The sequence below is a fragment of the Eubalaena glacialis genome, chromosome 9 (assembly GCF_028564815.1).
Source record: "Eubalaena glacialis isolate mEubGla1 chromosome 9, mEubGla1.1.hap2.+ XY, whole genome shotgun sequence".
Classification (NCBI taxonomy): Eukaryota; Metazoa; Chordata; class Mammalia; order Artiodactyla; family Balaenidae; genus Eubalaena; species Eubalaena glacialis.
The window spans coordinates 23,092,979-23,106,292 of NC_083724.1; the positions used below are offsets into that span (position 1 = coordinate 23,092,979).

The 13,314-nt window shown below is 38.2% G+C and overlaps 1 protein-coding gene across 4 annotated transcripts in view; it reads left to right on the forward strand.

Moving 5' to 3' along the window:
• ECPAS (Ecm29 proteasome adaptor and scaffold) overlaps positions 1–13,314 on the forward strand; it is a 97,490-nt gene that overhangs the window by 15,863 nt on the left and 68,313 nt on the right. For all 4 annotated transcript variants that reach the window (XM_061200112.1, XM_061200111.1, XM_061200113.1 and 1 more), the window contains one exon: positions 10,761–10,891. In XM_061200112.1, the coding sequence (XP_061056095.1) occupies positions 10,761–10,891 (131 nt within the window). The remainder of the gene's footprint in view (positions 1–10,760; positions 10,892–13,314) is intronic.

Below are 13,314 nucleotides of genomic sequence, written 5' to 3' on the forward strand. Positions count from 1 at the left end.
TCTTCGTTGCTGCACATGAGCTTTCTCTAGTTGCAGCGAGCGGGGGCTACTCTTGGTTGGGGGACGTGGGCTTCTCATTGCGTTGGCTTCTCTTGTTGCAGAGCACGGGCCCTAAGCGCACAGGCTTCAGTAGTTGTGGCATGCGGGCTCAGTAGTTGTGGCTTGCGGGCTCTAGAGTGCAGGCTCAGTAGTTGTGGCACACAGGCTTAGTTGCTCCGTGGTGTGTGGGATCTTCCTGGACGAGGGCTTGAACCCGTGTCCCCTGCATTGGCAGGCGGATTCTTAACCACTGCACCAACAGGGAAGTCCCAATATATTTATTCTTAGTAGATTTTTTTTCCCACAGGAATGTAATAGCTGACATAAGCTAAACTGGGATTTGTTTTTTTGTTTGTTTGTTCATTTGGGGATTTAAGAATCTCACTGTTTCTGATATGTTTCCTTTGAGACTAAATGTTTTTTTAAAGACTATTTTTTAAGAGCAGTTTTAGGTTTACAACAAAATTGACAGGAAGGGACAGAGATTTCCCATACACCCCCTGCCCCCATATTTGTATAGCCACCCTCATTATCCACATCACTCAACAGAATGGTACATATTTTACAAAGGATGAACCTACACTGACATATCATAATTACCGCACATCCATAGTTTACCTTATGGTTCATTCTTGGTGTTGTATATTCTGTGGGTTTAGACAGATGTATAATGATATATATCCATCATTGTAATATCACAGAGAATATTTTCACTGCCCTACAAATCCTCTGTGTTCTTCATATTCATCCTTCCTTTCCCCTTCCTCCCTGGCAACTACTGATCTTTTTACTGTCTCCATAGTTATGCCTTTTCCAGAATGTCATATAGTTAGAATCATACAGTATGTAGCCTTTTCAGATTGGCTTCTTTCACTTAGTAATATCCCTTTAAGGTTCCTCCATGTCTTTTCATGGTCTGACAGCTCATTTCTTTTTAGTGCTGAGTAACAGTCCATTGTCTGTAGGTACCAGTTTATTTATCCATTCACCCACTGAAGGACATCTTGGTTACTTCCAAGTGTTGGCAATTATGAATAAAGCTGCTGTAAACATCCATGTGCAGGTCTTTGTGTGGACATAAGTTTTCAACTCCTTGGGTAAATACCAAGGAGTATGATTGCTGGATTGTATGGTGGGAGTATGTTTAGTTTTCCTAAGTTGTTGTCTTCCAAAATGGCTATACCATTTTGCATTTCTACCAGTAAATGTTCTTATTTTTGTTCTACCATATTCTTTTTTTAAAAAAATTTATTTATTTATTTGGCTGCATTGGGTCTTCGTTGCTGCACGTGGGCTTTCTCTAGTTGCGGGGAACAGGGACTACTCTTCGTTGTGGTGCATGGGCTTCTCATTGTGGTGGCTTCTCTTGTTGCGGAACATGGGCTCTAGGCGCACGGGCTTCGGTAGTTGTGGCTCGTGGGCTCTAGAGCGCAGGCTCAGTAGTTGTGACACACGGGCTTAGTTGCCACGCGGTACGTGGGATCTTCCCAGACCAGGGCTCGAACCCCAGTCCCCTGCGTTGGCAGACGGATTCTTAACCACTGCGCCACCAGGGAAGTCTACTTCCATATTCTTTAAGGTTCCTTTCAAGTTGTAAAATTCTGCGATTTAAATTTCTTTATCCTTGAAACATGGGTTCATTTAAAAAATTTGCTCTGTATGTTATTTTTTCTAAAAAGAAATGTATTTTTACTGAAGAGTATTTGAAAAGTACATGAAAATATAAAGAAGAAAAATTACTGATGTATTTTCTTCTTTTTATATAGTATCATAAAACAATTATCATGGTGTATATATTCTTTTTAATTAATGAAATATTTCAAGTATGAAGAAGAGTATAGAGATTATCTTAGGAACACTTAGGTATGTCCCACTCATATTTGTCAAATCTGTACATTTTTTGCTATTAGCTTCAGGTCTTTTATTTATTTAGCTATTATTATTATTTTTTAACTTTTAAAAAAATTTTTATTTTAATTATTTATTTTTGGCTGCGTTGGGTCTTCGTTGCTGCACGCAGGCTTTCTCTAATTACAGCGAGCAGGGGCTACTCTTTGTTGCGGTGCACGGGCTTCTCATTGCGGTGGCTTCTCTTGCTGCGGAACATGGGCTCTAGGTGCACGGGCTTCAGTAGTTGTGGCATGTGGGCTCAGTAGTGGTGGCTCACGGGCTCAGTAGTTGTGGCGCACGGGCTTAGTTGCTCCACAGCATGTGGGGTCTTCCCGGACCAGGGATCAAACCTGTGTCCCCTGCATTGGCAGGCAGATTCTTAACCACTGCGCCTCCAGGGAAGCCCCAGGTCTTTTATTTTTTAAAGACATAAACATTACTGATACAATTCAAACCCCCTGTGTTACCCCTTACAGATTTTCCTTTTCTTTCTTTTTTTTTCTCTCCTCTCCCCTTCATTTTTTCTTCTCTTTTATCTCCTTGACCAAGGGTTCCTGTGCTGTACATATCATAAGCAATGTATATGTTGCACTTAAAAACTTGACATAAGTGGAACCATAATGTACATATCCTGCAACTTGCTTTCTTTGTTTGATCTTAGTTTTTAAGATATTGTCATGTTGGTCCATGTGACATGTGACTCTTGCTTATTTTCATTGTTGTATGACCCTGCCACATTTTCTTTATCCATTTTCCTGTTGACTGACATTTAGATTGTTTCCTTTTTTTTTTTTTTTTGCATTTACTGACCCCGTGGCTATGAACAGTTTCTTACAGTGTCCTTGTGCTTGTCTTTCCCTGGGAGTTTTTCTCCAGGACAGTGATACACAAAGAAGTGTGGTCTGAGGACTGGGGAATTATGTCTTGCAAATAGGGAACTTGTGGCAGAATGGAAATCAACTCTCACTGTTAATTTATTTAACATTTCTTATCCTGGTAAGACTTTCTCCGTGAAGCAAGAAGTGTTCCTTCTCTCTTAGAGGGCTGGTGACAAACAGTTTGCAGCTGCGCTACTTTGCAGCTGGGCACTGCTGTAGAGTATGGTCCCCTGGAGTAGGACTGCCAGGTTGAAGGGGATGTGCCTCTTGAGCGTCACTAGAGACTACTTAACTAGAGATTTGTTCCTCAGAGATTGTATCATTGTACACCCCATCAGTGGTGAGCCTGAGTTCCTCTTGGTTGGTTTCCAGTCTTTGCCAACATTTGAAGAGTTTTTCTAATGTGTAGGGTGCAAAATTGTATCTCATTATTGTGTTAATTTTACGTATTCCTGATCAGTGTGACTGAGCATCTTTTTATGTGTTATTAAATATATGACTCTTATCTCTGAATTGCCTGCTTATACTCTTTGTCCATTTAAAATCTTTGGATTAATTTGCTTTTTCTTGATTTGTAGGAATTTAAAAAGTATATTTACTCAATTTCTTTTCATTTAAAAACATTGTAGCTATTTATATCTTATTCTTTTACTTTATGGTGTGTTTTATGATATTTTAAAATCTTAACCTGTTATTTTATTTTTTAAAAAAATTTTATTTATTTATTTATTTATTTATTTATTTATATATGGCTGTGTTGGGTCTTCGTTTCTGTGCGAGGGCTTTCTCTAGTTGTGGCAAGTGGGGGCCACTCTTCATCGCGGTGCGCGGGCCTCTCTCGCGGGCCTCTCACTATCGCGGCCTCTCTTGTTGCAGAGCACAGGCTCCAGACGCACAGGCTCAGCAGTTGTGGCTCACGGGCCTAGTCGCTTCACGGTATGTGGGATCTTCCCAGACCAGGGCTCGAACCCGTGTCCCCTGCATTGGCAGGCAGATTCTCAACCACTGCACCACCAGGGAAGCCCAACCTGTTAGTCTTTAATGCCTTGTGCTTGAGTTTTAATTTTCCCTTCTCAGTTTTCTTTTAAAAGCTTTAAAATCTTGTTTCTTACACTTGTGTCATTAATTTACCTGCAAGGATTTTTTAGGTTTTTTTTTTAAATGGACAAACAAATTTTTTCCAGTTCTTCCTGACTAGTCCATTTATTTTCTTTCCTGAGTTGTTACGACCCCATACTCAGTTTGCTTCCTATTTTTGCCTGTTGCCTATCCTTCCCTTTTTCAGACTCTCCTTCGTCCATCCTTAAATGCTCTTGTCTTGAGCAGTCTATCTCTGGTCTTCTGTTGTTTTCTTTCTACTGCAGTTACCATACACGTGTGCTAAACCTGGACACCAGCCTTGCCTCTTCCTTCTCTACTCTATACCCATGACCACCAAGCTCTGGCACACAGTAGGGCTTCAATACATACTTGAATGAGTGTGTGAGTGAATGTGTGATCTAGATAGGGGAATTAGTGCTTTACAGGGTGAAGATAGCAGGGTGCTGGGCCTTGATGGAGGAGAGAATTTGGTAGAGCAGGGAGAAGGAGGAGGAAGGGTAAATTTAGTTTGACATGTTTGGTCTTAGCTTCTTATTCATAGTAGTGAGCTTTCTCTGGTGTTGTTTTCTGACCTTTGAATTTGTACATTTTCCCGTTGTCATAAATACCACCTGAATACCACCTGAGGCAAATTCTTATGACCTTTTGGTGATTCTCTCAAACAGGGCTCCCTGTAGAAGGTGCAGTATACAGGGATAGTATCATATAAAATACAGGGTCATCGTTGTAGACATTTGCATGGGTAGGTAAGGGTTTTTAGGCTGAAAGTCAGAAGACCCTATTCTAGTTCTTGCTTGGCTGTAATTACCTCCGTGACCTTAAAACTCACTGTGCTTTTTTATATTCAACAGTCTTTCAGTCCTCTCCAACTCCAAGTGGAGTAGAAACCTTTCTTTGTACAAGTTTCATAATAAATTTTTTTTTCTTGACTTGAGCAGTAGTTACATAGGTGTTTATAATAACTCATTAAACTACACTTATGTTTTGTACGCATTTTTCTAAATGTTTTGTTTCACAATGAAAAAGATTTTAAAAACCCACAAAAGACTAGGTTTCTTACATCCCTCATGTGCCAGAAAAATTCCAGCTGGTTAAAGACTTGGATACAGAAAGGAAAATCATAAGAGCTAGAAGAAAACATAGACAAATATATGTGTCAGGGTTTCCAGGACCACCCCCAGGTTCCGTGACTTGCTAGGAGGATTCACAGGACTCTGCACATATTTGTACTCATGGCTAACATTTATTACCGTAAAAGGATAAAAAGCAAAATGAGCAAAGGGAAAAGGCACATGAGGTGGAGTCTGGAGGAAACCAGGTGCAAGCTGCCGAGAGTCCTCTCCCAGTTGAGGCACATGGGACATGCTTAATTCCTTCAGCAAGGAGTTTTGACAATGAAATGTTGTCTACCGGGGATATTCTTTAGAGACTCATTACCGAGGGTTTTTATTTGGTGCTGGTCACATTGGCACCTTCTGCTTAACACGTACTAGAATTCTAGATTCTCAAGAGGAAAACATGGTTGAGCATAAAACATACTGTTTGCACAAACAGTTCAGGCACAGTGAGTAACTCTCATCAGCTCTGGGAATGGTGGGAACCCTCCTGAAATCCAAGTCTCCAGATGGCAGCCAAGGACTAGCCTTGGCAAACAAAGCCTTGTAAGGATAGCAGTCTCAGGCCTGCTGTGTTAACTCTTCTCTGCAGAATATAATATTTTTTATAATCTTAGAGTTAAAAAGGCATTTCTAAGCATGACTAGAAACTCAGAAGCCATAAAACAAAGGAATGGTACATTTATGTTTAAAAAACTTAGATATGAAAAGAAAGAATGTGCTATAGAGTCACAAGGCATACTAGGAAAAAAGTATTTTAATGTATGGAAGAACGGGGTAGTTTTTTCAATATTGTATAAAAGCTTTTAGAAGTCAGCAACTCAAAAGAATAAAGTAATTTGCTGAAGAAGATATTTCAAATGACCAATAAGGGACTTCCCTAGTGGTGCAGTGGTTAAGAATCCACCTGCCAATGCAGGGGACACGAGTTCGAGCCCTGGTCCGGGAAGATCCCACATGCTGCGGAGCAGCTAAGCCCATGCACTACAACTACTGAGCCTGCGCTCTAGAGCCCGTGAGCCACAACTACTGAGCCCAAGTGCCGCAACTACTGAAGCCCGCGCGCCCTAGAGCCTGTGCTCTGCAACAAGAGAAGCCACCGCAATGAGAGGCCCGTGCACTGCAACGAAGAGTAGCCCTCGCTCTCTGCAACTAGAGAAAGCCTGCGCACAGCAACGAAGACCCAACACAGCCATAAATAAATAAATAAACAAACAAACTAACTTTACCTCAGTAATAGAAGATATAAAACAACAGTGAGATTTTTTAAAATTTATCATATTCAGCTAAGGTTGATTACTTACAATCTTTGTAAGATTGATTACTCATTGTAGGAGTGAGTATAGGGAAATTGGTACTTACATATACTGCTGGTGGTATAAATGAGCACAGCCTTTTTGAAGGACATTTTTCCAGAATCTCTTAAACTTGACACTCCTACCCTTTAACTCAGCAGTTTCATTTCTAGGGTTTTAGCTTACAGAAACCCATACAAGTGCACAGATACACGTGGATAAGGATGTTCTTTGTTTTTTATTTTATTTTATTTTTTTAACATCTTTATTGGAGTATAGTTGTTTTACAGTGGTGTGTTAATTTCTGCTGTATAACAAAGTGAATCAGCTATACATATACATATACATATATCCCCATATCTAAGGATGTTCTTTGGAGCGTCGTTTGTGGTACTATAAATCTGGTAATAGCACAAATAGTTAAATAAATCATACTACTTCTATAGACATAGTTGCCATTATCAATTAGATCTTTATTTAGTGCCATGCAAAGATATTTAAGATTTTATACATATCTACACTTTTTTTTTTTAGTGTACTTTTTTGGGTATTAAAACCTGACCTGAATGGATATGAGGTTCTTTATAATCTTTGACTATCCCACTTAGTGTGAGCATCCATATGTCTTATTGCAGTAATCTGAATGTATTTAATGATAGGAACTGCCCTAGAACACACAGGGTGGATAGGGTTATTTGAAATACACAGCATATACACTTTATTTTAATTCAAAAATCTGAAAAGTCCTGAGACATCTATTGCTCCAAGGGTTTTAGATAATGTGTTTGTGTTAACTAAAAGGAAAAAAAAGGCAAATTGTAAAATAGTATGTGTCATATTCCAGTTTGTAGGTTAAAATAATGTTAGTGTATGAATAGGAAAAAATAGTTCATATTCCCCACATTTAACAGTGATTATCTGAGGTTATAGTGATGTCTTTAATTTTCTTGTAAGCGAAATTAACTCAATATGAGTTTGAATAAGAGGAATAACATCAAAATTGTGGAGAGGGTGGAACTTGCCCCTGACTCTAAAGTAATGTTTGTCATGCCTCAGATACTTTGGTGATGACCTGGAGGATCTCAGTTCCTACAACTAAACACTGAGTCCTTGTGAAAGGTGAACTTGAGCTTTAGATTCCTTTTGAATTTTCAGAAGTTTTGGTTACATCCCTTCTTGTTTCTGAATAGACATGTTTGGGGGCAAAGGCCTAATTTGGATTGTCACTTTCACGGGGCTCAGTTTCCAGGGTTGAGGGTAAAGGCACAGGGTTCACCTTTCTGTGCCGTTAACAGCAGGATTCAGGCACCATACTGTTGCTAAATCTTTGCCCACATTTTGCTAACTTTGGTAGGCTGAAAAAGTGGTTGATTATATCTGCACTTTTATTTACATTTCTTTTCATAAAGTTTGAACGTGTTTGATGATCGTTTATTTAAAGCATAGATGTTTGTCAGAATGACGCAGCAGCGTTACATTGATCCTCCTCCTTTGCCTCTTCCTTGGGTGTGCTTGACCTGTTTGACAAGGACCCCCGTGTGATGTTTGGTGCCCTTTCTTTCCATTCCCACATTCCCATCATAAACAATTTTACTGTGTTGAGGATGTTATCTTTTCCTTTCTAGTGAGGGAGAGTAGAAAGTGTTAGGTGCTATGCTGGGGATACATAGGAAGCACCCAAATGATTGTATGAAAAATGAAAAGGACCAGATATCACCTGTTTTTTTTTTAAGCCTTTGGCACAGATTTTGCAGGTTAGTTTGTTATGAAGAATTTCACTTTTGGCCTTCTTCCACAGAACAGTTCTTCTAAGTTTCTGTAGCCAAAATCTGTAGGCAGTTTCCACTGCCTAAGATCTATAAGGTGCTGGGGCAGAGACTCCTTACCTGTAACTTCCATGGATGTTGTGGATTGAATCCACTGTACCTAAGAGCTCCTTTTTATAGCAGCATTCAACTATTAGCAAATAGAAGCATTTGGTCTGATAATCTCAGAGCCAGCCTTCCTGCCTTTCCTCCCTTCCTTCCCTTATTATTAATTTTAAAAGCTAAACTCAAGACTTTATTTGGATTTCATCAGTTTTTCCGTTAATGTCCTCTTTCTGTTCTGGGATCCAGTCCAGGGCACCACACTGCATTTAGATGTCCTGTCTCCCCAGACTCCTCTAGTCTGTGACAATTTCTTAGTCTTTCTTTTTTTTTTTTTTTTCTTCACGATCTTGAAAGTCTTGAGCAATACTGGCCAGGTAGCCTGTAGAATGTATTTTAACTTGGTGTTTTTGTTGGTTTTTTGTTTTACTCATGAGTAGATGAGGGTTATGAGTTTTCGGAAGGAATACCACAGAGGTGAAATGCCTTTCTTGTCATGTTAGTGATCCTGATACCACATGGCATCGCTTGGTTAAAATAGTATTTATCAGGTTTCGCCACTGTAAAGTTAACATTTTCCTCTTTCCCTCTTCTGTTCTTTGGAAGCAAGTCACTAAATCTAGTCTACCCTCAAGGGGTGGGTAGAGGCACGAATTAAGCTCTACCTCCTGTAGGGGGAGGTATCTACATAATTATTTGGAATTCTGTAAGAAAGACTTGTCTCTTTTCCCCAGTGCGTTTAATCATTCAGTCATTTATTTATATCATGGAGTCGTGTAAATTTATTTTATACTTTGGGTTAGAATCCAATACTATGTTATTTATTTTGTTCCTCAAATTTGTTCCAGCCTTGGCCATAATGGAGCTCTTTCAGGGTGGTTCCTGCATCCCTTTGACTTATCAGGCCCTGTTTCCTTTCTGGCCCTACAGGATGCTTCAGGTTCATCTTGTTTTTTCCCTGCCTCAGCCCTAGAATCAGCCATTTCCCCAAGAGTCTGGCTCCTTTTACTGGAGAATGGTGTTTAAAAACCCAAGATCCGGGTGCTGGGTGTGCTTGTTGCTACTAGGTTGTGCCAGGTTGTGACTGCTTCTAGGCTCCCGCTGGAGATACATATCTATATCTATGTATCTATATCTATATGTGTATATATATCTCTTCCTGTAAAAAATTATTATGGAAATTTCAAGCATATACAGAAGTACAAATTCTCAGTATCTATCACATAACTCGAACAGTTATCAGCTAGTGACCAATCTTGGTTTCACTTATATGGCCCCTCCCCATTCCTCACCCCAGCACCCCCAATTATTTATTTATTTTAAAATGAGGACCTGAATGAGGCCATGACTTTATTTTTATTTATTTTTAGTTTCTGAAATAATTATATATATTTAAGGTGTACAATGTGATAATTTGGTACACATATACATAATGAAATGATTACTTCAGTCAAGCTGATTAAGATGTCTTTTTCTCACAGTTGCCTTTTTTTTTTTTGTGAGAACATCTGAAATTTACTCTCTTAGCAGATTTCCAGTACACCCCTGATTATTTGATGTAAATCTAAGTAACTGTTATTTCACCTGTAGATATTTTAGTCTTTATCTCTGAAAAAAAGGACCCCTTTAAATAAATTTTTTTGTTTTTTATTTTTAAATTTTAAAATTAAGGTATAATAGATACAGTAGAAAGTATGAAAGGATAGAGCTTGTGAATTTTTATAAATGTATATAGCTGTGTAATCATCACTCAGATTGAGATGTAGGACATTTCCAGCTCCTTAGAATGCTCCCTAATCACTTACGGATAATTTTTGTAAGAACCTCTAAAAAACAAACATAACCACAATACCATTGTAACACCTAAAAAATAAACAATAATTAAAAAAAATCAAGTATCCAGTCATTTGCCGTTGGTAGGTTCCCCTTTCACCTCAGCACTCTCCCCTCCCCTGCAATGTATTGATTGAAGAGACAGAAGCTCTGAGTGTGTTAGTTGCTCGTTCTGTAGTTGCCTGGGTTTTGCTGAGAGCATCCCTTTGGTGTTAATATGTTTCTCAGTGGCTTTCTTGGTGGAAGTTTGTCTCTCACATTCTGGTTGGCTAATTCCAACAGTAATGGGCAGTGATTCTGTCTTTGAAGAAATTTCATCAGTAAGATGGTTTCCCCAAAGATATAATATTATCCCTGGTATCTGATTAAAGTTCTCCTGCATGGCTCTGCTAGCTAGGTCTAGGTGATTTCTTCAAAGCTTTTGTATCTTTTCTGGTATGCAAATCCTTTAGAAAAACTGAATAACCTTGTATATAGGAGAGAAATTTGTTATTCTTGTCTTTGTTTTCCTCTCTTCTAGAGGTTAAATGACCAGGACAGTTGTAAGACAGTATAATTAGCTAGTAAACCTTTTTAGTGTTGTTTCATTGCTGTGTCAAAATCATCTGCATACAGGGCTAGCTATGGTTAAAGTTCTGGCTGAAGGATCTGCAGTATAGAAAAAAGGATTAAGCTATAAAAGTAATTAGTCTTAGTTCTGTTTGATTTGCTAAGTTCTCCTTTTCTCTTTTTATATTGTAGATCAGCTTGAACGAGTCTTTTTACGACTTGGCCATGCTGAAACAGATGAACAATTACAGAATATTATATCTAAATTCCTTCCTCCTGTTTTGCTCAAGCTGTCCAGCACCCAAGAAGGAGTACGTAAAAAGGTAAGCATGCTGGGACAGTTGGGGGAATTAAATAGTGAATAAATGGATGTATTTTATGAAGTGAGTTTTCTGTTCCCATTATTGAAATCTAGCTTCATGATCCCAATTAGGCCTTTCAAAATGGACAGTAAGTCTAGGACCAGCTTCCATGATTTAAAAGTACCTTTTGTATGCTTAGCACAGCTGCATTTAGCTCCAGCTGTACACTTGGCATCAGTACTGGATGACATAATTGAGATAATTATTCTGGAATATATGGAGGTCTGATCTAAAATCTATGCCCTTGAGTCCAATATGAAAGTCAGGTGGTAATGGGTCAAAAATATTCTTTAATCATTGGCTGACTGTGAATATGGCCTTAATTAAAAGTAAGCAAAAGAAATGTTTTTAAAAGCAAGATACTGTTGTATAGCTCCTGTTTTAGAATTTTTTGAAGAACTGTTAGTAAAAGCTGGGTAACTGTCAAATCAAGATTTTCTTTTTTAACCTAATGTTCTACATGGGACATTTGGACGCTTCACCTTTAAAATATTCATTTGTCTTCTCGTGTATTTATACTAGACCTTTGGGTTTTTGAGCTATCATCAGGTTTCAATCCTTGAGCCACTGTAATTGATTGGCCGTGACCTTCCCGGAGGTCTGCCCTGAGAGGGATTCTGAGGGCTGATTTGAGTTCAGTGGAGAAAGAGTATCTTTAAGAATGTCTGTTTTGTTTACAGGAAGGAATAGGGCATTCTTGTCATGTATTTGACATGCCTGTTGTTAATACTGCTTTGCTAAGATAGATAACGTGTTTGATCACGTCATTCTCCTATTTAAAACTCTTCTATGGCCTTTTCTTACCCTAAGAATAACTAGGTATAAAAGACCTTCATGAGTTGGTTTCTGTTTCCTTATTTAGCTTCATCAGTCTCATCATTTATTTGGCAAATATTTACTGGGTACCTTCTGTATGCCAGGTGTTAGGGATACGTTGGTGAAGGAAAGAAACGTCTACTTGGGGAGACGAGTATTAAACAATAAGGCAAAGAGTATAGAGTTAAAATGGCAATAAATGCTAAGATGGAAAAGGATTATATGAAAGAATATATTTGGGGACTTGATTTAAATTAAGTATAGGGTGTAAGGGAGGTGTGTAGGAAGTAGCCAGGCATAGAGATGGGGAGACCACTAAAGGCAGAGAAGGCCCTGTGCAGAGATTCGGAGCTGGAACTGAGTGTAAAACCTTCAGGGAGCTGAAGAAGGCCACAGAGATGCACCCTGTGCACCAGAGGAAGAGTGATAGGAGTTCAGGCATGGGGATTCCAGTGGCAGCCATTTGAAAGGGTATTGGTGGTAGTGACATAATCATTCTGGCTGTGGGGTGGAGAAAGACTTGCAGTGGAGAAAAGGGGAGTAAACAGAAGGAAGTTTTTGCATTAGTTCAGGCTTCTAGGCTGAGTATTTTCATTAGGGTTTTTTTTTTTTTTTAAACTTATTTACTTAGGAGTTTTATGTTTCCTTGTATTTTATCTTTTGTAGAAAATCATTCATCTCTAACCATCTACTTTATATGTTCAGTTGTATATTATTCACGTCTATCATACTATTATTCTTAATATTCTGTTACCATTCAAGTGGAGAAATTCCATTCTTGTTTCTAATTTTTTTGTTACTACCAAAGGTTTGCTTTTTTTAATGGGCCAATTTAAAAGGAAAAAGAGCTTTTATATTAATTTTTTCAAGTGTATTTTTCTTCTATTTTTATTCACATTATTCCTTTTTATGTTTTCCTTTGGTATGTTTTTCTCACATAAGATTTCAGTTTGTAAAGTACGTAATGGTAAAGGTCATTATGTGCCAGGAAAAATGCTAATCACCTAAATACTCACAAGATTATGTGAGGTGTAGGTGTTATTTCCATTTTATAGATGAAGCTGAGGCTTGGAATGATTAAGTGACTTCATTAAGGTGAGATAACAGAAAAACAGAACTGAAAACGACCTCAGTTTCTGGATTTCTCTTTGATTACTATTTTGGTTATACCCCATAGTTACACTGGTGAGCAGTATTAGGTTATTTTATTTTTGACCTAATAATTAGTTGATAAGAACATTGTTTTTGGTTCAAAATAGTGTAAAATTTGTCCGGTTTTACTGCATTCTGATTTGAAACCACAATGAGCAAATGTTCTAGTCTTTTAAAGCATATTATTTCTGATGTTCATAAAAACTATTCATAAGATTAAAAAAATATTTCCTATTGGTGGAATATGGAGCTCAGTGTGTGGATAGGCCACTCAACACTGTGCTCTCATTTCTCAAGAAACCTGTCTTCCAATACTGTTGTAAATTAATAGTGAATTACAATCTCCTGCTGCTGTTGTAGTTTTTCTGATTTTCCTTTTAGTTTTAATAATTTCACCTTGATGCGTTTTTTTTTTT